Source organism: Aulostomus chinensis, chromosome 1, assembly GCF_037954235.1.
Source record: "Aulostomus chinensis isolate RoL2024-O1b breed Wild chromosome 1, RoL_Achi_v1.0, whole genome shotgun sequence".
NCBI classification, from domain to species: Eukaryota; Metazoa; Chordata; class Actinopteri; order Syngnathiformes; family Aulostomidae; genus Aulostomus; species Aulostomus chinensis.
Genome location: NC_141320.1, coordinates 3,436,014 through 3,460,573, shown reverse-complemented (window position 1 = coordinate 3,460,573; position 24,560 = coordinate 3,436,014). Strand labels below are relative to the sequence as shown.

The 24,560-nt window shown below is 45.4% G+C and overlaps 2 non-coding genes and 1 gene segment (V, D, J or C); all 3 read left to right on the top strand.

The window, feature by feature from the left end:
• The window catches only part of LOC147270010 (Ig kappa chain V-III region MOPC 63-like), a 495,635-nt gene that overhangs the window by 287,444 nt on the left and 183,631 nt on the right, over positions 1–24,560 (top strand). Inside the window, 1 exon segment of the V gene segment in view lies at positions 23,510–23,543. Within this exon segment, the coding sequence occupies positions 23,510–23,543 (34 nt within the window).
• Positions 19,932–20,003, top strand: trnaa-cgc (transfer RNA alanine (anticodon CGC)). The gene has a single exon. It is a non-coding gene; the product is annotated as a tRNA-Ala (tRNA).
• trnae-uuc (transfer RNA glutamic acid (anticodon UUC)) lies at positions 23,745–23,816 on the top strand. Its single transcript has one exon. It is a non-coding gene; the product is annotated as a tRNA-Glu (tRNA).

Genomic DNA, 24,560 nt, shown 5'->3' with positions numbered 1-24,560 from the left:
AGATAAACTCTGTTAGAGACTGGTAACTGTTACAAGTTTGGTCGTTTTTTAGTTTCCCTGAACTCTTCAGGGTGGTGCCCCGTATAATTAATATTTAATATTAATTAGTTATTTATTAGAGCTGGTCAGAGACAAAGACAGATCATGAAGAAGGAGTGCTGTATTCTGCTAGCACATGCTAGTGACAGTCAGAGATCAGGAGTCTCAGCAGGGAAAGATTCATCTCTTATTTCAGAAGATAATTGGACGTTCACTGGTGGAATGTTTGAGGGTCAGAGGAGAAAAGAGGACAAGTGCACCTGTTGTGTGTGATGGGGCACCAGCATGGAGGAAGTTGTCATACATTTCCAGCTAAACAGCAAGAAACTTCAAGTAAAGAATTAAAATGATTTAATTCAGTGTTTAACTACCAGGCCTCTGTCATAAAACACCAGGAACAACTGACCACCTCACCATGACTTCACACTGATAACCAGGAGGTAACCTGGTAGTCAGAGCAGCGGTGCTCAGGTCTGTGGACTCAGAGGAGGGTTCTTCTTCTGGTCCTGGGTTTGAAGACATCAGCAGCCTTATTGGAGTCAACTGGGATGTTCCTCTCAATAGACAGCAGCATTAAATCAGAGAGCCTGTCTTCTCCATGGCTCCTCCTGAGCTGGTCCTGGATCAGCTTCAGTTTGGAGAGTCACCGGCAGTGCTGCATATACTGGGAGGAGCCTGTGGCTCTGGGTACACTGTGCCCATGTTGTTGACTTGAAGGCAGCTCAGCGTTACTGCACATTGTTGTTTTGGAGTGCTCAAGATGAGGAGAACACCTCAAGTTCAGGACATTTTCTTCCCAGAGTGATAAAAGCAGCCAGCACCTCCAGCACAGAGTGGTTGGGAGAGACCTGCCACACCTCTCCAGAGACATGATGGCAGTGGTGGGATTTGAACCCACACCTCCTCAGAGACTGGAGCCTTAATCCAGCACCTTAGACCGCTCGGCCACACTACCTCACTGAGCCAGTCAGTGAGTTGGTCTGCTAAAGGCATGTTGAAGAGGAAGTAACAATGATAAAAAACGTATTCTGAAGGGGGACCCCTTCCATCCTGCGGTCACAGGAAGTGACGACAGCGCCACTAGAAGCAGGAAAGAAATGGTAAAAGGACTCAGTTTGTACAGAGCCTTTCTACCTCCTACCCCCCTTTGTTTGGTTGTTGTTGTTTAGTGACTGTGGATGAACACACAGGAGAAGTTGAGCATGAATCTGTGTTCCTGTTCACTTGAATACATGCAGGAGCAGCAGGTGGAAATACTACTGTTTATTTTTGTTCTGATTTCAGAACTGTTGACACAACGGTGTCAGATTAAAGCATCTCCACCTTCCAGATGCTGGTCTCCTTCTGGGGTCCTGACTGACCTCCATCTTGTGTTCTGGATCCACCTGAACCCAGCAGCTCCAGATCCCTTAACTCCTTACAGGGATAGAAAATGGCTGCTGGATGGAAGTCCCCCAACTGTGGCTGTTCTGAAACTCTTCTCCTCAGTCACTCCTGAGTTGACACTGAGATGGAAACTCTGAGTATCAGGTTCAGAACAGCTGATCTGAGTTGGTCCAATCAGCTGTGAGTGTGTTCACCTTGAGTGTCACACGTGCACAACCACGACAAAATGCCATCATCAATGGAGCCCCGACACCCTGAGTCACCATGACAACCACAAACAAAATAACGAGTTATTTCACTTCAATTCATTGAAACAAGACCTTCATATATTTATGATGACATCACCAATATGAGCCTTCCCAGTCTGTCAGGTGGTAGAATTCAGTCACCACCAATGACATCAGAGTCATAGTTCAGAGATCAAAGACAGACATTAAAGTCTCTCTGATAAAACAAAAATATAGTGTAGTACACTGGAAAAGAATAATGCAGTATATTAAATATGATGTTTCCATGGAGGGGCAGTTTGACATTTTTATTCTTGGATGCATTTATATTTTAGAATCAGAAAGGCAGTTACAATGACATCATCAAGAAAAAACCTGGTGTTACAAAGGTGAGGTGAACAATTTTAACAGTCAATCCAAATTTTAGGCCTGAAGTTAGAAAATAATATTAGCTAGCTAGCAACATTAGCTAGTTAACTTTAGCTAGCTGGTGATATTTAGCACCACCAACTAGTTAAACAAGGTCAACAGCTGTTATGATGATGGTCACATGATTTAACCTTCCTCCTGTGTGACTTGTTGGAGGTTCTAAATGCATCAAAGAAGCACATCAACTTGTTGACTGCATCAAGGCTTTCTGACTTTGTCAGGAACCTCTAGTTCAACAAAATAAAACAGAAAATGTTTTTCACTGAATTATAAAATCATAAGGATTGGTTTAGACCCAGTTATCAAAATAAGATGATAAAGCAACAATCAGAGCCAAACCTGAAGTCAGAAGTGCACTGTCAGCAACACTGCCAGCAGCTCCTCTCCCAGTCATGGGAGCTTCAGGGACTCTCATCAGCCTCGTTCTCCCATCGACCTGCACAACAACACAACAAACAAAGACGGCAGGTCCAGTGTGGTCCTGATAAGACCACTGGACTGCAGGGTCCCAGTATCACTGGTGACAGTGGTTTTACCAGCTGGGACCTTGGACAAGAACTTCTCAGAGGAAACTCATCATGGTGGCTCAGTGAAGAAAACTAGACCTGAGCTGCCTGCTGGAACCTAGCAGGTGAAGGACAGAGCTCCACCTCTTTAGAGACACCACCACTGTGGGCTCATGTTGGCAAAAGAAGTGGGTCAGTTTTTGACACACACACACACACACACACACACACACACACACACACACACACACACACACACACACACATGCATGTTCTTACACACAGAGACTTTTCCTCTGTTTTTGTTTTTTACTGGTTTTGAACCAGTAACTGGTTTCTGTTGGTTTGGTTTGCTTGACTGGTTGTTGTTTGTTGACCTTCCAAATCCATATTTTGGGTTCTGGCTTGTTCTGCTTTTCATTTTGTGTTTGTATTAAAGTTCTGTTGATGAAAAAGAGACTTTTTTCTCTTTTTCTTGAAGTAAATATGAGGGTCTAAACTGACCCATAACACCATGGATGTTCCAATAGTTAATGATATTAAAATGAATACTAAATCAAACCAATCCATGTCAGAGATGTGTTCTAACACCCTCAGTAACGGTCAGGAAACACAACAACCTTTGGTTTATTTCTAGGATTTTCTTGAGGTTCTTTTTACCATTTTTTTTAACTGAAATTGAAGATTTAGTGACTAAAAAAAGGTCCAGAGGCCCACAACTAAATATTCAAACCAATATTTCCATGGATAAGGAAGCCTAACAAGGTCACCAAGAGATGGAAACAACTTGGAGGATAGAAAATTGTTTTAGTGTATTTGACAGCTGATTGAAGACGTGGGTCAAAACTTACCGTTACCATAGAGATGGGAACAGGAAGCTGACACAAGAGGAAGGTTCCAGCTCTGAAAAAGGAGTTTGATCAAAATCTTGAACTGCCAGTAGAAATATCCTTCTGTATGTTGACCTTTGTTGACAGAAGTCACTTTAGCTTGGCAGTGACAAGAATGGCTGCTAGCTTGACAAAGAACTGCACAAACCAGGTTCAAGCTGGACTTTGGACCCTGGTATCTGCAACGACTCCATCAACTCCTAATCTAGCAGCTCTGCTGGGTCCAACTATTTTACAGAACATTTGACAGACCTGTGGAGCAGTGAGGACACACATGAGTTGATCACATGATCCACTGAAGCACCATTTTACCTGCCACTGAGGTCACCAACATGAGCTGGAGTTGGGAATCTTGAACTGAACCTGGTATCACAGCGACACCTGCAGCTGAAAAATGGAACAGCAACACTGAACCCAAGTACAGGATTGCAGGGAGACTTTTTGAAGAACAAGGAGGGCGTGGCTTCAAGCTGGATTCTCAGAGACTATTTCCCAAACCTCTACATTGGCATCTACACTGTCATCCAGTCACGTGACTGAAGTCATCCAGTCACGTGACTGAAGTCATCCAGTCATGTGACTGAAGTCATCCATTCATGTCAGTGATGTCACTTGGCAGGACTGTCACTGCCGTCTCATTCTAGAAAAGAATCCAGACTCCACCTGTGGCTCCATGATAACTGATGGACCTCTGGTTGGAGGCTGGACGATGATGTTTGGACTGGAAGGAAAACTCCTTGTCCAAATTCCATTGTGTTCAAGTTTAAAGTCCCACAATAAGAAGTAGCTGAATCTGACAGGTGGAGGTTTGGAACTACAAGATGGTGATGTTTCCTTGACTTGATGCTCTGACTATCAGGGTAGATGACAGCTTCTTCTGCTGCTGCATCTGAGTGGCTATGATTGGAGGTTTTACCCTCCAAGGTTGTTTGGTTCCAGGGGAAATTTTAGAATTCCAGTCCCCAACCTTGGCTGTTCTGAAACTCTTCTCCTGAATCACTCCTGAGCTGCAGCAAGAACAAATACCAGTGCCAACCAGATCAACTTAATGGCTGCTAACAGCCTCAGACACTTGATTTCCATCAATCTGGAGCCAAGAAGGCCCTCACCTGTGGTTCTCCTCCAGGAGGGTCCAGGTTCTGCCATTGGGGCTCCTGGTGCCACTGCCAGAGAGCCTCAGCTGAACACTGCAACATTTCAACAGGAGATTGACATTCCTTCAAATGTCCTGACATCTGATTCCAATGGTTCTGTTCCATATTTATATTTTAAAATCAATCACACAATGAAAGCTGCCTCAGCAGGTTTAAGAGAGAGAACAAGCTAAGAGATCTGAAACCAGTAAAATATGCTTTTCTGTGTGCAAACTAGTGAGGGGCATGGAAGGATATTTTACCACCAATACAGAACCCAGACTTTAGTCATGTGATGAGATGGAGACTCTGATTATGAAGTTAATGGACAAAATGTGACTTGAAAGAAAACACATTAAAAAATACTAACTAAACTTAATAAATAAATAAAGAAGCAGCACAAATAACGTTTTCTTCTGCACAAATTTACTGGAATTAGACTGCATTTTTGTTAATGAGTAGATGAAAGAGTGTCACATATATATTATATACATGTGATACATGAACATGGCTTTGGACAAAAGCTCAGTGAAACTGTAGGATTGTAGAATTATTTAAATGTGTCAAGTGGACTGTTTCAGGTTTCTAGAAGACGCTTCAGCTCTCATCCAAGAGGTGTCTTCAGTTTTCTTCACTGATGGGAGGATTTTTGCTCTAAGGGGGCGGGACCTTCTCCAGAGGTGATTGACACATGCAAGCTCTGGGTGTCAGAGTTGTTTTGGTCAGGATGTGAAAGGGAAGTTGAGTCAGCTGGTATCTGTGTCAGTTAAAAGCCTCACAGTAATTCCATAATCTAGGAGAAGAAAGTCTCCTACGACGGGATTCGAACCCACGCGTGAAGCGCACAATGGATCATTTAAGTCGTAAAACTTACGACTTAAATGGAAACTGTCTGGGGGGGGTGTAGCCTCCATCGGGGATGTGTTTGATGTCTGAATTCTGTCTTTGATGTCTGAATTCTGTTCATTGATCTCCTGCTTCAGTCTTTGATCTCTGACTGATCCTAAACTCATCAAAGGATCACATCACCTTCACAATCTGTAAAGAACCTGGGCGTCATTTTTGACTCTGAGCTGAATTTCATTCCACATGTCAAGAACATAACTAAGAGAGGTTTTTATCATCTTAAGAACAGAGCCAGAGTCGCCCGTTCCTCTCAGGCCAACACGGAGGTGCTGATGCATGCTTTTATTTCCAGTCCTTCAGATTCTTTAAGTGCCCTGCTGCTCTCTGGTCTCCCCAAAACAACCATCTATAATCTACAATGACTCCAGAATTCTGCAGCACGTGTGCTGACGAGGACCAGAGGGCGGGAGCTCATTACACCAGTTTTAATGTCGCTGCATCGGCTCCCCGTGTGTTTCAGGATCGATTTTAAGGTTCTTTTAGTAGTTTTTAAGTGTCTTAATGGTCTTGGCCCACCTTATTTATCTGAACTGCTTTTATCATATCAACCATCGCGGACCCTGAGGTCCTCTGGCACCGGCCTTTTAGTCGTTCCAAGAGTCAGAACTAAAACCCACGGGGAGGCTGCATCCAGCCATTATGGCCCAAAGTTCTGGAACAGCCTGCCAGAGAACATCAGGACCGCAGAGACTGTTGATGTTTTCAAAAGGAGGCTCAAGACTCCCCTTTTTAGCTTAGCTTTTAACTGACTTAGTCTCTCTTAGCCTTTAATTTTATCACGATATCTTATTGTTACTTTTGTCTTTTAATTATTTTATTCTACTTTTTTATTAGCTCTTAAAACTTTTAGATTTTATATATATTTTATGTCATTCTGATATTTTAATATCATTGTAATTTCTGTTCTTTCCTATTCTACCTTCTTTGAGTCTTTTAGTTTTTAGCTCCAGTGTTTCCTGGTGGGGGCCCTCCACACTGGGAGGTGTGTCTGGTCCGCCCACAGGGGCGTCGTCCTTGGGATCGTCCAGGCCCGGAGAGCTGGGGGGCTCTGCATTATATGTGGAGTGTACCCGTCTGTCCGGGTCGGGGGGGTCTGGGTGGCGGCGCTCCCTGTGGTTGTGGGCTGTGGCACCTCCTGGTGAGGATGGCCCCCCATAGGTGGTCTTTCCTCACTAGGATTTTCAGTGCCCTGCCATGTTCCTACTGACAGTCAGTGTGTGGTTGTGTGTGTGTGTGTGTGTGGGAGGGGGGGGTGGTGTGTGCATGTATGAGGTCATGTGGGTTGGGAAGGCCGGGTTCTTAACATGTATTTATTGTATTGTTTTATATTTTATTAAACGTTGCCTGTTTTCTCTCAGTTCTGTGAAGCACTTTGTGTTGCAGTCTCTGGATGAAAAGTGCTGTACAAATATAAATAAAGTAAACTAAAGCAGACGGACGACTCGAGAATGAGAGAGGAAAGAGTAAACAAAGCAGACTCTTTTGAGGTCTTCTCCTTGGTCCCTTCATTTTTTGAGAAGACACTGGACTCAACTGCTGTCCATGATTCTGGATTTTGTTGATTGCGTTGTGAACGAGGATTTTGCCAGGTTTTGTAGGCGGGATCACTGGTGTGCGAACACACCTGACGCTGTGGAGAAAAGATGGCGAGCCACCCACAGGAGAGAGAGAGTCGGAGTGGAAAATGGCGCTGCAAACCTCACCCACCCAGGTGACACTGACCCTGACGGTGGGATTGTGGTAGGACAGAACTGACAGGTTTCACAGAGACACCTTGAATTTCTTTTGGACTGATAACGGACTGAACGAAAAGACTGCTGATGAACGGGAGAGACTCTGATTATTGATTTGTGAGATTGAGTTGTAAATTGAAATACTTTGGCACTGAGTTTTATTTTTATAACTTTGTTTTGTTCACGTTTCCTGATTGTGTGCCAAATCGGTGTTACATGAGTGGGTTGTTGAAAGGGAGTTCAAGCTTGGATAGAGCCGGTGAAACAACCCAACAGGAAGAGGGAACGTAGAACTAAAACTCATCAATAGGCTGAACCAAGATCAAATGAGAACCTAGACTGAGGAAACTCAAATAGACACCGTGAAGTAAACAAACAATCATAGAAATCCAGCCACCAAATTAAACCTCAACTCAAATAAGTCGGGTTAACTTCAAATAAGACTCAAAAGAGGTCAATAACCTGATTCTCCTGAGGTTTGGTTTCTGTCTGTTGGTTGGAGGGAGACTCCTTTATTGAATGTGTGTGGATGTAAAGGGTTTGGTACCACTAGTTTTTGTTTTTCTGACATTTTCTGTCTATAAAGAAGTCGGCAGTTTTATTCACTGACTAGTCTGTGGTCTGTTATTCTTACATTAGAATCAACCACTCACATGAGCCTAAAATCTCTGGTCCTCCACCTGAAGTGAGACACATGGGAACTTTGACCCTCATCAACCATGCAGGGAGGAGTTCTCAGAGTTTGATTGTGCTGATGAATCATCAGAACTCTCCATCACGCCGTGACGAGGACATCTCAGTGTCAAATCTGTCATTTCCTGCTGCCAGTAGGTGGCGCTGTGGTCACTACTGACCTATAGATGTGTTCAGACTGGGATGTTGATCAAACCTGGAAGTTTCAAACAGATCTGACAGGTGGAGAGGATTCAGAAGAGTTGAAGCTTCATTTTAGTTGGAGCCTGAAAATGAGGTGAGACTGAGGGCTCCCAGGAGTTGCAGGTAGGTGCTGCCCCCTAGTGACTCAATGGAGAACAACATGTAATGACATGAACGTTCTCCATTTTTCCAGTTCTTGACTTCATTCATCCTCCAACTTCTTCAAGCTGGAAGAGAGTGAGATCATTTAAAGTAGAGAGTCAATAATCAGCATCTCATCACTCATTTGTTCTCTGGTGGTGACCTCACGACTCTGCAGTGTGACATCACACATTTCGCTGATGTCATCCTCAAGTGTGTCACTCAGTTCATGCAGCCTTCATTGTTTTATTTTATTATTTCCTTTCACTTTGAACTTCACAAAGACAAAGTGCGTCTGATGGAGGCACCGCTGACAGAGTGGAATGTTTCCATGTTGCCATGACAACGTGAGGCCCCTCACCTCCTCTGTTCCTTCTCCCGGTCGGCGTCAGAAGAGCAAGATGGCTGCTTCTCCATCTGGGTGGATGAGCAGCTCCTCCCATCTCAGGCAGACGCTCCCTGGCTGCATGTCAGCAGCTCCTCAAAGCTCCTTCTGGTTTCTTTGCTCTCCTGATGCTGCGCTGGTGGATTTGTCCACCTCTCATTCTCCAGGGTTCTCAGCCTCATGTTCTCTCCCTCCTGTTCCAGCTCCTCCAAGTTTCCAGTGGAAGTTTGGCTTTTGTTTGCTACTTTGTCTTTTCTCCTCTGTTGGTGCTTTGAGTTCCTTTGTTGTTCTTTGTCTTTTCATCATTCAAGCCTCCTTTTGTTGAACGCTCCTCTCCCCCGTCTGTATTTGGGTCCTGTTCTCCTCCACTTTGGCCAAGAAGGCGGCCCAACAAGAGTCACCAGTGATGTCACAGCTCCTGGGTGCCCCGCCCCTTCATCTCGTGCAGGTCGTGTGATGTCACTGAATCCCACTCAGACCAAACCAGTCAGAGATCAGTGTGTTTGTGTCAGTGATGTCATCGCTGCTGACATCACAGCCCTCCATCCAGACACGCCAGACTGAGGTGGAGGAGGTGATGTTGGGGTTTTCAAGGTCTTCGTCATGAGTGGGAGGGGCTGAGCTGGTGAATGATCAGCTGACCAGGTCTGGGCTCAGTTCAGATGTTGAGCCACTGCTGACTGCCATTTGCCTGAGGAAGACCCAACGTTCCCCTCAAGAAATGGAGGGCAGTTTTTAGTGCAGCGTTCATTCTGGTTGGAGTTTTCCTTTCCTTTGCCCTGCACCTCTCTGGTGGGGAGGTGCTCCCTGTTGACAAGGACTCAGTGGAGAAGACTGGACCAGGACCTTCACTGGTTCAAGGAGCACCGAGGCAAAGGGAGGCCCAGACCAGCAGCCAGGGTGACCAGTTTGAAAAGCTGCTCCTCTTCCATGCTGACTTGTTGGTGTCTCCTCTTTTATTCCTGAGTGATTTTAATCTCAGCTCTCTGAACCTTAATGGAGCAGAACCAGGAAATCATTGCAGGAAATCATGGAGGAGAAATGAATGAATGAGACTTCCAGTCAAACTGAGACAAACGTCCAGGTTTGGTCATCAAAGATATCTGACATTCATCAGTAGACTGACAAAGATGCTCATTATTATTGCAGCAGATGAAACTAGAGAATAAAGAGGGTCTCACTTTGGAAAAAAATATTGCAGTATATTTTTGTTTTATCAGAGAGGCTTTAATGTCTGTCTTTGATGTCTAAACTCTGACTCTGATGTCATTGGTGGTGACTGAATTCTACCCCCTGACAGACTGAAGGCTCATATTGGCGATGCAGGTAGGTGCTGCCCCCTAGTGACCCAATGGAGAACGACATGTAATGACATGAAGATTCTACATTTTTCCACTTGTGAGATAAAAATACCTCACAGCAAGAAGGTTCCAGGTTCCAGTCCCGGCTGGAGCACAGGATCTTTCTGTGTGGAGTCTCCATGTTCTCCTGTTCCTGCGTGGGTTCTCTCTGGTTCTCCAGCTTCCTCCCACAGTCCAAAGACATCAAGAGGGGACGAGGCTGATTGATACTCTAAATTGACTGTAGGTGTGACTGTGAGAGTGAATGGTTGTCTGTCTCTATGTGTTGGTCCTGTGATGGACTGGTGACCTGTCCAGGGTGAACCCCGCCTCTCGCCTGTAGAATCTGGGATAGGCTCCAGCCCCATGACCCTTAACAGGAATAAGAGGAAGACAATGGATGGATGGATGTTGGAAACTACTGCAATACAGTATATAAATATTTTAGTTCCATACATGGGAACCTGGTTCTTCTGCTCTTTAACATCCTCCAATAGGAATGGACCGTCTATGACAAAGTATCAATAAATCTATCAAGGAGGAAGAAGAATTCTGATCAAAGAACTGAAGTCAATCTGGAGATCAGTTGATCTCTGGAAGGAGGAGGAGGAGGCATCCCGTGCTTTTATCTCTCTGTTCATGTTTCCTGCTGAGTGAGTGAGTGTGTGTGTGTGTGTGTGTGTGTGTGTGTGTGTGTGTGTGTGTGTGTGTCCCAGCTGCAGCAGTCAGTTCAGGTTCCTTCAGTGTGACTGAGGGAGGTTTCTGTCCGATGGTTTCTCCCAGTGTGAACACAGCCTGACTGCTGATGCTGTGCCGACTCTAACAGTGGTTCAGTATTTCTCAGTGGCTTTGTTGCTGCTCTCAGATCAGAATGAAAGTTCTCTCAACTCTGAGTTCAGCCTCCACAACATGGAGTCACTTGTTTCTCCTTCCTTTGATCAAATAGCGAACGCTTTTGGACGAGGAGGGAGGAAACCACGGCGTTTCACTGCTTTACATTTAGAATCTCACGCCAAGCCGGAGAAGCAGGGCCTGAATCAGTCACGTGGTCACTGCCGGCTGAAGAGGCTTCGGACGTCACCATATACGTCATCAATACGCGCTTCACAAAACGAGAAGAAGAAGCGGGAAGCTTTGAACACAACAAGGAAAGAAGGAGAAGTCCGTGAACCCCCGGCCTCGGTCTTTGTCTCCTGAAGGCTGAGTGGCGCCGGTAGAACCTCAACATGTGCGCCGCGCAGCTGCTGCGGGTGTCGGTCCAGGAGCGGATCCTCGCCGCCGCTGAAGACTTCCTGCTGCAGCTGGGAGAAGGAGACTCAGCGGCTGGAGTACCGGTGCTGAGAGCGCTGCTCACCGAGCGGCTGGCGGCGGCCGCGGAGCAGATCGTGGCTCTGCTGGAGGAAACCGTGGCGGAGTACGAGCGGTAGAACCGCCGGCAGAGGTTGCTGCTCGATGCCGTGGTGAAGCCCCGAGTCAGGCTGGACAGAGCAGGTGAGTCCCCGCAGGGACCTGCTGCATTGTTCCCAACATAAAGGGAGGTTTTAGTAGCTCAGAAACAAAGTCCAGGAATTCTAGCTGGAGCTTCATCAGACCAAGTGGTCCAGACCAGCTGGAAAAACCCCTGAGACAAAGTCAAAGAGCAGGCAGCACAATGTTGGTGGGACTCAGGCAGCACACACACACACACACACACACACACACACACACACACACACACACACACACACACACACGTGTCAGCAGTCTCTCTGTCTCCTGCAGCAAGTCACATGATATCCAAATGAGTCCCGTCAGAATTCTCTAAAGTTACAGCAGCTTCAGTGGACAAACTACAAAGGTAGAACTCCTGCAGACACCAGTGAAGCTCTGTTGATCATTTTAATGCAGTTTCAGTCCAGATCCAGAGACCAGATCCAACTTTGCTCAGCTCCAACCCAGACTGTCACTGTCAGGATTGTTGTGTCAGAAAGAGGTGGAGGAGAGGAATCAGTGATGGAGACTCAGGGATCGATGGAGAACCTCTTGATTCACAGCAGCCCTGCTAACAACACAGTCAGAGATGTCTTCCAACGAGACAGAACACAGCTTTATACTGAAGACAGGCTGTGTGTGTGTGTGTGTGTGTGTGTGTGTGTGTGTGTGTGTGTGTGTGTGTGTGTTTGGCTTGATGATCTACCAGGAAGGGATGGTCATTCCCAGATTGTTCTTATCTTGGATCCTGGCTGACTTGGCTGTTTGGGTGTGCAGGGACGTGCTGGGCCCCTAATTCAGTCCAGGAAGTTCAACTCCTGAGGCCCTCAGCCGCGCGCCAGCGAGAGCATTTTAGGAGACTTGAGGTGTGAGTCACTGTCAGTGGTCAATGTTAAGAACACTCCCATTGACAGGCATCAAAAGCATGTTACCATTGAACTGAACCAAGACAAGATCAAGCTGAGGGGACATTCACACTGTGTTGCTAACTCCTGCTAACTGAGTCGTGTGTGACAGGCTGGCCCAGCATGCTGTGCATGTTGGTGTCCTTGTGTCGTTCTTCTGGAGGCTGCTACGGTGCTACCTTGTTAAAAGATGATCCTGTAGACTGGAAATTATATCAGCCCATTAAAAACAACCTTTTTTTCTCCACTGCCCGGTTGGCCTGGGCTGGACCGGCCATTAGGGAATCATTCCACTTCTCCCAGTGGCCAGCACCTCCCTGGCTGTGAGTGTAGGTGGACTGACATGTTTAGCATCGGTACAGGTTCCCTCTGGTTCTAGGGACTGAACTCTCATTCTCCTACAGGGTCTCATTCTAGAAATGAACATTCTGACTAGCAGATGTGATCATGAATGGACCAAAACCATTCAGCAGAGGGGACCTATGACCTTTGACCTGGGTGACACAACGTTGATCCAAGCATCTGAAGCCAGTGTTTCTGTTCCCAGTTTGCTGACTGGTCGTCAGTAGCAGGACGTCTCTTTTCATTGAGTTGAGTTCTGTTTCTGTCTGTTGCTCCGCTGTTTCAGAGTCAAATGAAGAGATTTCTGATGTTGCTGTTTGTGTCCTGCAGATGTGGAGCAGCTGCTGGTGATTAAAGAAGAGGTTCCCCCTGAGCTGCAGGACCCAGAGCCCCCCCACATTAAAGAGGAGTGGGAGGAGCTCAGGATCAGTGAGGAGGGAGGGCAGCTTCAAGGGCAGGAGGAGGCTGATATCACCACGTTCCCCTTCACTCTGGTCCCTGTGAAGAGTGAAGGGGACGAAGAGAAACCTCAGTTCCCACAGCTTCACCAGAGTCTAACTGAGGAGAACTTGAAAGAAGAGTCTCTGAGCAGCAGCCCAGTTCATCCTCTGAAAACAGAAGCTGATGGAGAAGAGAGTGGAGAACCAGAACCAGAACCAGCCAGCAAGGTAGATCCAGATGCACTTGTACAACCCCAGACTGAAGACCAGATGTCAGACTCTTCTGAAGCTGAGCCTGAAGTCAGTGAGGATGAGTGTCCCTTTAGGTGCTCAACATGCAGTAAAGGTTTTCGAAACAGAAGGCGTTTGGATGTACACATGAGAACACACACTGGGGAGAAACTGTTCCCATGCTCAGTTTGTGGAGGAAGGTTTTCAGAAGAGGGATATCTGAAAAGACACAGGAGAACATACACAGGGGAGAAACCATTCCCCTGCTCAGTTTGTGGCACAAGATTTTCAGAAAAGGGGCATCTGAAAAGACACATGAGAACACACACTGGGGAGAAACCATATCCCTGTTCAGTTTGTGGCAAAAGATTCTCAGTTAAGGGAGATCTGAAAACACACATGAGAACACACACTGGGGAGAAACCATTTCCCTGCTCAGTTTGTGGCGGAAGGTTTTCAGAAAAGGGATATCTGAATAGACACATGAGAACACACACTGGGGAGAAACCATTTCCCTGCTCTATTTGTGGCATAAGATTTTCAGAAAAGGGGCATCTGAAAAGACACATGAGAACTCACACTGGGGAGAAACCATATCCCTGCTCACTTTGTGGCAAAAGATTCTCAGTTCAGGGAGATCTGAAAACACATGAGAACTCATACTGGGGAGAAACCATTTCCCTGCTCAGTTTGTGGTAAAAGATTCTCAGAAAAGGGACATCTGAAAAGACACATGAGAACGCACACTGGGAAGAAACCACCTTTGCAAGACGTGGCTTTGAAGCGTGACAAGAGTGGGAGACGCAGGTTGACGGCCAAAAAATGAATTTATTTCATGAAAAAACACAACGATGAACCAAAATTGAACTCAGACAACAATGTGATGTGATCGTCAGTACAGTTGGTGGTGTGGGTTCATGTGTGCATGTGTGTAAGGGAGGTGGAAAGAAGAGATGTTGTCTGCTGAAAATCAAAGTGACAATGGATGAGGAGGAAGAGAGGCTCCCGGCCAGCAAGGCGGGTTCTGTATGTAGAGAGCACCGGGCCCAGGAGCTTCAACTAGGAGGAACGAACAGCCCCCCACCCTCCAGATACCTGCTGCAACACAAGGAACAGCATGAAAGGCACCAGCCACGGGACCTTTATACCCCCCCCCCCCACACACACACACACACACACACACACCCTCAAGAAAGGGGTCCAGAAGCAAGTCACGGCACCAAAGTACCTGAAATGCATTTTTTTTAAAAGCCGAAATGATAATGAACCAAACCCCCTCAAACCATGTACATCACCCATTGTTCTGTACAGATGAGGTAAACCTATCAGGAGGTGAACCAGTGGCTGCTCTGGTGGTCCAGCATCTCTTGTCCCAAGGTACCGCATTGACCAGTGCACCCAGAAAGCAATGATGTAGGAGGCTAGGAAAAGACAAGAGGAGAACCAGAGACAGGAAAACAGTTCACTATCAATTTCCACACTGAAGGAACTCTGGACAACGCGTCCACCACCACTTTGTTGGTCCCCTTCACACAGGAACTATCCAGTGTGACTGCAGGAACAGAGACAAAGAGAGGAGAAAACTCAGCAGGACAGAGACAGGATGAAGCTGAAATCATGGAGCCACCATTGGACAGGAGGGTGTGAGGTCTGATCTGATTTCTCTGAGGTCACCATCAAAGATCCACTTGGCACCAATTACTGATCTTTATATTGATGTATTGATCCTGATCAAACACTGAATTGTCTTTGAGATGTGTGAAAATAAATGAGTGGGCGGAGTCTCTGATATCATTGATGTCATCCAGCTGATGGAGAAATATGTGACATCAGCTGGAGCCTCCGGTGAAGTACCTTTAGTAGTAGTACACATGCAGTATACGCTCAGTACCGGCTCCTACACAGACACAGCGAGCGCTGCTTTAACAAATACATGGTTCCTATGTGAGGGATTGCTTGGATTTCCGGTGTATCAGGACCAGGACTGAAGTTGGTCCCTGACCGTCCTGGAGGGGCGGCTGTAACACAGGATGAGTTTTCACAGTGAAGGTCTTCTTCTTCTACAGCTGAATTAAAGTGTAAACAGTCGTCTACACACCTTTAAATGTCCTTATAAACTTGTCTTTTCATAAACTTTCTGTCCTCTTTTAAAGTTGTCAGTGCTTTTGTTTCCATGTAGAGGCTCTACTTGATCACCACCCTTGTGTTTGACTGTTTGGAGTGGATGTTGTCTACAGACATCTTTCTACTTTAAATAGATGAAAGAGTTGTTTTTCCATCTCATGTTGTTCCTGCAATGATTGAAGGCAACAAACAACAACACATTATTTGCCATTTTTCATGTTATTTTGAACTTTTCAATTTTTATCTCAGTTATGGATAAAAATCCTTCTTCTTCCTCTTCTGTGTTTTACGGCAGTGGTTCTCTGAGTTTGAAACTCCACATTAGAACTGCAGCAATCAATCAGTCAATCAATCAATCAATCAATCAATGGATTTGGATGGACTTTGCATTTGTTTTGTCTTCTCTTTTTTTCGTTGTACTTGTGGTCATCATTGTCTCCAATCAGAAAATCTGAGGCTGGGACGTCTTGATGACGCTTGAAGAAAGGAAGCAGGTCTCACAGGAGTGTGGACAGTGCAGTCCTCAGCTTTCTAGTTCCTGGTCTCCAGCCCTTCTCTCTTGTTGAGCAGCCAGCGTCTCAGAGCCTTGTCCAAGACCTGCAGCCAAACTGCACCGTCTGCACCACATTCACCTTTAAAAACTGAGTGGATGTCATCAGGGAGGGAAAATGCTGGAGTTCCTTGTCCTTTGCTTGGATTTGTTTGATTTTTTTATTGAGTTTGACTCGCTGGAAGAAGACTTGTTGATCCAGGAATGAAGCTGGATTCTTCTGTGCAGAGCATTCATTGAGTTGAAGTGTGGCTGTACATTCAATGATCAGTGTTATGGTTTCCTTTCCTGTGTTAAGTTGTTGCTCACACACACACACACACACACACACACACACACACACACACACACACACACTGCTGTGTCTGAACACTGAAGCTGAGGAGAGAGACTAATGTGCACCATCTTTTGGGGTTTCTATCTCTTTCCACACACAAATGCAGGCTGGCTCCTGAGTGGTTGACAGCTTTTATGAAGGCGTGCGCTTTGTTGCCATGGAGACCAGAGCTTCAACAGGGGGATGAGTTCTTGAAAGCAGAGTTGGAGTTTGTTTGTGGACTGAACAGTAAACTCCTTTCTTTTGTGGGACGTTTGAATAAAACATTGAAATGAAAATCACTCTCCTTATCGTTTTTGATGCTGCAGTTTTTATGTTTCTGTAGACGTTTGGATTCAAGGATTCAAGGATTCAAGGATCTTGATTGTCAAACCACTCACATTTCCATGTTGGTGGTACGAAAATTGAACTCTGGTCCTGGGGTAGCAAGAGATAGCATAATAAAGAGTGGAGAACAGAAATAAGGATTTACAGACAGAAAAGATATTTACAGAAGGATTTTTATATATATATATATCCATCCATCCATTGTATATATATATATATATATATATATATATATATATATATATATATATATATATGTGTGTGTGTGTGTTATATGATGATTCAATATATGTTGAATTATATATATATATATAAAATTATATATATATAATTCAACACAGTTCAAGTGTTTCTAATGAAGCTGAATGTTCTCTGCTTTCCTCAGTTGGGTTTCTTTCATGTCCTCCTGAGATCAAAGAGAGAATTCTAGGTACAAATAAATACACTATCAAAGCCCCCTGATGACATCATCATCAATTCTGACTTTGATCTGGAGGCTCTTGCTTCAAATAAAATCCGTTGTTCCAGGCAAAAATCTGCATACAAACACAAAAACAAACACACACACATACACACACACAAACACACACGCGCACACATACACACACACAAACACACACACACACACACACACACACTCCCATTCACACTCACATTCATACCTACGGTCAATTTAGAGAATCCAATCAGCCTAGTCCAATCCAAGACTCCCAGTCACTAACCCATACTGTCATCACTTAAACACCACTGGAGTATTGACAGAGATTCCACATGTTGGTCAACCAGAGAAGCTCCAACTGGTGAAGGTCATCCAACCCTGCATGAAGGTCAACCTCCATCATCTGCTGCTCATTAGCAGGGACTTAGCTCCAATGGTAGAGTGCTAGCTTAGCATGTGAGAGGTAGAGGGATCCATGCCCTCATTCTCAGAATACTTCAGCTTGTTCTGTTGATCAGAGGAGCTGCTGGGTGATGAATGCTGATGTTTGTCCACTGCTGTGATAAAGTGTCCCCTGTTACTGAGATGAGGATGAACACCTGCTCAGGTCAAAGCTGCAATCAAACCAGGGACTCTGAACCACACACAGTGAAGGAGTTTGTCCTGCAGGTTGATGGACACTTATTAAGTTCTATCTTTGATCAAATATAAGAAATGTAAATGAATTCAACATTGATTGCATTTCCCTCCTTTCTTTGGTGCCCTCAGTCTTTCTGAGAACTGTAGGAGGAACTGCTCTCTGTTCTGTGTTTGTTCTGCTCAGTGGAGGAAGGAACGAAGGACTGGAGCTCTAAGTTTTCCAGTTCCTACATCAGTGAATGGACTTTCTGTGCTGAGGAGGATCCAAAGCTACTAAGGAGGATTACAGAGTTTGGGAGTCAGTGACTTAATAGAGTCTAACAAAGGGTTGAACCTGAATGTTGAACCCTTCAACATGGGGCCATGGCAGAGTGAACCAAGAACACTACAATGGGGGTGAGAGTGGAGCCATGATGGACTCACAGTTCATCACCTCCACCATCATGTGGACCACCTGATCACCTCTCCCTCAACCTCTAAATAACTCATTCCCTGACCGGGAATCGAACCTGGGCCACATCGGTGAGAGCGCTGAATCCTAGCCACTAGACCATCAGGGACCACACTGAGCTCTCCAACAACAGAGACTATAGACAATGACTCAAGAACACAGGACTCTGTGGTCTCAGCTTGAGATGCAGAGACACCTCAGCCCCCTAAAGACAGTCCACCCCCAGGATCCTGCCCCCTCTGCTCCAACTCAGCCCTCCATTCATAACTGACTTTGTCTCAGTCTCTTCACAATGCCAGTCACTGAAACACTGACAATGTGATGGGGGCTTCCTGTCTTTACTGCATTTTCTTCAAAGGATCCCGTGTGTCTTCTTTCTCTCTGTCTGTACTGGAGTGTGGTACCAGGCCCAGCTTGAACGGGTGACTGTGTCTGAGTGGGTCGAGGCTGGGCTGCAGGTATTGGGAGGTTAGAACCCATCTGTGAGGCTCCAGGTGGAGCGATCACCTGTGAGGGTCCAGCGACAGCAGGAAGCTGCACAGATGGTAAAGACATGGAGGGGAGACAGGTGGTGCTGGAGCAGTGACAGGAAGTGTCTGGCATTTTGGTTCATCCTGTGAGATGACGTGAGGTTGTGGTTTTGCCTCCAGCCTCACCTCCTCATCAGTGTTCAAAAGGTTCAAAGGTGAAAAAATGGGATTCAACCAAACAGCTGGAATGAAGAGTTGGTAACACTTGCAGAGCTGCAGGGAGCTGGACAGGTCTCACCGTGGGGGGATTTGTCCCACAGATCCTGCTGAAGTGGCTCCTTCTCCTGAGACCTGCAATGCTGGCTGGACCTTTGGAAAAAGAACACAACAAATCTTCATAAACATTTACTTCAGCAGGAACACACAAGAAGGTGGGACTGGTTCCTTTTTCATGTTCACTATTTTGTCGTCTTGGTTCATGTTTTGGTTGTCAAAGTCAATTCTGAATATTTGTGGAAAGTTCGCCTGCCTTTACTTGTACCAATACTTCCTTTAGTAACAAATTAAAAAGCTCAAGCTAAACTTCAGTCAGGACAACCATTCTTTCTCATTCTTCGACCTCTGTTTTATGTCCATGACCATCCTGTCTGTCACCTTTGGTGATGGAGACATCAGTTGATGACATCAGCAACGGTCCTCAACCTAACTGCCACTGCCAGAAGTGAGCTGTCATCTGTCTAAGGGGACACAGTCGAGTGGACCGGGGCGGATGAGGGCCTGCTGCTTCCTTGAAATATTTCTAAATATTTCAGTTGCAACTGTATAGTGATGGTGGGTCAGTTTAGAGCTGTCAATCAATGTTAATAATTGATCTTAGCATCTGGAGATTATTTTAGGAACACAAATACTTTTACTTCATTCTGAGGATGTGCAGACGTTCAATATAATGATTTTTTATTCGTCAAAGATTCCTGCTAGTCAGAGAGGATCTGGGCTGGATTGGAAAGCTTCTGAGAGGGAAACCTTCACTCTGGACTGGACTGAGAACGGAGCAGCCTCAGCTTCCTGGAGCCTGACTTGCCTCTGTGGTCTAAGGTTGTGTGGGCTGACATCACAGTGAAACTCCTGAGATCACAGAGCCTTTGAGATCACAGGCTGACTTCCTTTTTATCCCTAAAATTTGTGTTTGATCAGTTAAACAGTGACTCTACCAGAGGGGATGTAGCTCAGTGGTAGAGCGCATGCTTCGCATGTATGAGGCCCCGGGTTCAATCCCCGGCATCTCCAGCTGGTCCTTTGGAGCCTTCATCTTGTCAGCTAAATTGATCATTAAATGTGACAACAGTTGATAACAAACTACCAGAAGAGAAACCAGTCTGTTGCATATCAAAGTATTTGTAGCTGGGTCAGTGTGACTGTGAGCCTTCATAGCCAGCATGAAGGAGCTGGTTTTATCTTTGCTGGGGAAATCCCACACACAGCTGCTCTCAGTTCCACATGTGTGTGTCCTCACTCCTCCGTCCTCCTGCTGCCCTCAGAATACAGACACAATTCAACCTGGCAAGTTTGGAGCATAGAAGTGCTCCTGAAGAGATGTGTGTCAGCCCACAGCTGGCTGTTCTTACCTGGAACCTCAAGATGAAACTGCTTCCACAGATTGGAAATGAATCTGATGTTGACTTTTGGACAAATCACCTGTTCATCAGTTCATCATCACTTCCATCCATTTCTACTGCTTATCTTGTTATAGAAAGGAGTCTATCTGCTGTGTGACTGAGGCAGTTACTGTGAGCTGCTGCATGTCTCAGTGTGTGTGTGTGGGGGGGCTGTGTGTGACTGGTCGGCTGCCAAGGATTATTGATGAGATCAATCATGATCAGCTCAGAGATCACGGCACAGAAGAAGGAGACTTTTTGATTTTTGGGGGTTCAGTTTCTAAGTCAGACACATCATCACAATTTGAAGTTTTCCTCCAGTAAAAAACAAAACAACACAAAACCAAACAAAAACATGATTTGACTTTTGATGTCTACCTTTTTTGGAAATTGTGAGTCCAACAAGCAGGAGGCCGTTTGAGCTTGGAAACTGTGAAGCATCACCAGTAACTGCTGGTTAATTTACAGTTGTTTCCTCCAAAAAGTTTAAAATGAACTCAATGCTGAATCCCTCGTCGTCATCACTGAGCTGCAGAACTGGTCCATGCAGGAGGCTGAGCAGGTCTTCCTCTCTGGTCCAGTGTCTCAGCACAGGTCAGAGTAGAGAATTAAAACATGAACACAAATCTTTATCAGCTGTTTACTGATATCAGTGACTACCTTCAAGTAAGAGTGTTAGTGAATGGACCCTTTTTAAAGTTTATGTTATAATGTTTGAAAAATGATGCTCACAAAAACACAATAAAAGTGTTTGTGGTAAAATGATTCCAGTAGATTTTATTGCCATTTTAAGAGTTCAAGCATATTTTGATGACATTGTTTGATATCATGACTCTCAGTTACTTTAGCAGGACCATCGGGACATGAAATCTTTCTCATCATCCCATATCGACCCTCAACCCCTCACACAGAACCAGGAGCCCTCAACTGAAGGAACCTTTAAAACTGAGAAGTTGGACAGAAAGCAGTATTTTGGTGGAACGAACCTTTAAAACTATAAATTAGAAAGTATTTTGGTGGAACGAACCTTTAAAACTATAAATTAGAAAGTATTTTGGTGGAACGAACCTTTAAAACTATAAATTAGAAAGTATTTTGGTGGAACGAACCTTTAAAACTATAAATTAGAAAGTATTTTGGTGGAACGAACCTTTAAAACTATAAATTAGAAAGTATTTTGGTGGAATAAACCTTTAAAACTATAACTTGTTTGAAAGTATTTTGGAGGAATTGGAATAATCCTTTTATACAGTTGTCAGAAATTAAAGGACAGGAAGTAGTATTTTGGTGGAATAAACCTTTAATACTGTAGTTCGAAAGGAGTAATTTGCTATCATCTAATTCGATAGGTGGCGCTGTCACCAAAAAACAAAAGTCCCAGAACTGCATTTTATCATCCAATTCAGTAGGTGGTGCTGTGGGGTCCTGGAACTGCAGCTCTCTGGTGCTGCAGGATCTCCTCTTGAAAAGCCTCACAGTTCAGAGTCGTTCCAGAATCTAGGAGCAGAAACCAAAGTCTCCTACGACGAGGATGGGATTGGAACCCACGCCTGCAGAGCTCAATGGATCAGCAGTCCATCACCTTAACCACTCGGCCACCTCGTCTCCTGACCACCATGATGTGCTGCTTTCTCTGAGCCTTTTAAACAGCTGAACTCTTTGGAGCCCATTTGTCAGAAATGGACCCAGCAGGAGCCACTGAACACAACTCTGACATCATCAGGCTTCTTCCCAGCAGCTTGGTGCTCCAGAAGGAAGAATCCAGACCATCGCTACATCATCAGAGTGAACACCAGCTGATGTTGACCAGTTTAACAAGCCTTTGACTGCTAAATGACATCCAAGCTCAGATTCTCTTGTCCTGGTAGAACAAGTCAATGTTGAAGAAGATGAGAGCACCAGTCTCTTTCATCCAATGCTGGAACAGCGTTAGACTGAAGGTCTGAAGGTCCCTGGTCTGGTCCAGGTTTCAACAGGGGACCAGCATCAGCCAGCATTTAAATGTGGACAGCAGTGGAGGTGAAGCCCACATCAAGGAAACAAGCCTCCTATCACTGTCCTGTGCTGAGTTTCTTTAAAAAATGTGAGACAACCTCAAGAGTTTCTGTTTCCTGTGTTGGACTTTGCCTCAGAGAATCAGAGCCAATCAGAAGCTTGTTGGTCTTGGATGCTGGTCATCAGGAGCAATGAGGGGCTCAGTGTCTTGCTCAAGGACACTTCAACATGGTCACCAGCTGAAGTGAGAACTGAACCAGCAACTCTGCTAGACGGCCACTCTTCCTCCAGACCGTGCCCCCCTAACCTGAATCATCATGATGTCATTATTTGTTGCTTTAATTCACCAAATGTGTGACGTGGTGAGTTTGTCAGGAGTTTAAAGACCAAAGTTGTGAACACACAGAGAAGTAAACCTGTCAAAGCTGCTTCACTTGATGAGAGAAACTGAGGAACTGATAGAAGAGCAACAAAGAAAATGGAGTCAGAAGGTCGTCTTCTTCACTGCTCAGTCACAACACTGACACACACACACACACACACACACACACACACACACACACACACACACACACACACACAAATAGTTTGTCTTTGAGAGAGGACAAAAAAATATTTCACTGTGCCGACATGAACTTTCATTGTTGAATTTCAGTCTCCTACAAAAGTGTGTGAATGTGGTCGTTGTGGCCGAGTGGTGAAGGCGATGGACTAGAAATCCATTGGGGTCTCCCTGCTCAGGTTGGAGTCCTGCCAACAACGTTGAACTGTTGACAATTTAAATTTGACTCATTTTTACTCCACACTGTCCTTCATCACAGCATTTAACATCAGGACTGCTCCCAGATCAGCTCCATGACCTCATCCCTGCACCAGAGTCCCGCCCAAGTTCATCAAAAACGGCCAAGCATAAATATATAATATGTATATAATGTGAACACACCTGTACAGGTGCGTTAACGTGCTTAATAATAGAGAATGAGTGAAAGGTTTGTTCAGAGTGGAGTGCAGTACCACAGTCAGGCCAGCAGGTGGGGCTTTCGTTGGTGCTGTCTACCTAATTGCGGTGTCTGTGCTCTGCCAGCAGAGGTCGTGCTTCCCCACCAATCTTCTCGGGTGTCTGAGTGGTGCCGCCATGTTTAGATCGTAGCAGGAGGACGTAGGTTGGTACTTGGCAGTTCGGATGTAGCGAAAGTCAAGTTATGAATGGAGGGCTGAGTTGGAGCAGAGGGGGGCAGGATCCTGGGGGTGGACTGTCTTTAGGGGGCTGAGGTGTCTGGTGGTCTTGGTGGACCCTCTGCATCTCAAGCTGAGACCACAGAGTCCTGTGTTCTTGAGTCATTGTCTATAGTCTCTGTTGTTGGAGAGCTCAGTGTGGTCCCTGATGGTCTAGTGGCTAGGATTCGGTGCTTTCACCGCCGAGGACCGGGTTCGATTCCCGGTCAGGGAATGAGTTATTTAGAGGTTGAGGGAGAGGTGATCAGGTGGTCCACATGATAGTGGAGATGATGAACTGTGAATCCATCATGGCTCCACTCTCACCCCCATTGTAGTGTTCTTGGTTCACTCTGCCATGGCCCCATGTTGAAGGGTGACTGTCTCATTCAGGTTCAACCCTTTGTTAGACTCTGTTAAGTCACTGACTGCTGCAAGGACAAACTGTCATCCTCCTTAGTAGCTTTGGTTATTGATGATCTGCAATGGTTCGTGGGGGTGGAGCCTATCCCAGCAGCCCTCAGGTGAGGGGCGGGGTTTATCCTGGACAGGTCACCAGTCCATGGCAGGGCCAACACATAGAGACAGATTGATTATAAAAATGTTCATCCCCAGTTTGAAGTTAGAGACAGGATTTAAGTGTGGAAGGTTTTTGTATCTTCAATTTAATTCTGAGTGTTGTAAACTGTTTCGAACAAACTCTACTGTTAAACAGTCAAAATGTTTTCTAACCAAGCTGAATGCTCTCATATACTTTTTAAAGTTGAGTTTCTCTCACGTCCTCCTGAGATCAAAGACAGAATTCTAGGTACAAATAAATACACTATCAAAGCCCTGATGACATCATCATCAATTCTGACTTTGATCTGGAGGCTCTTGCTTTCTTGCTTCAAATAAAAAACGTTGTTCCAGGGAAAAGTCTGCACATAAACACACACACACACACACACACACACACACACACACACAGCCTGTCTTT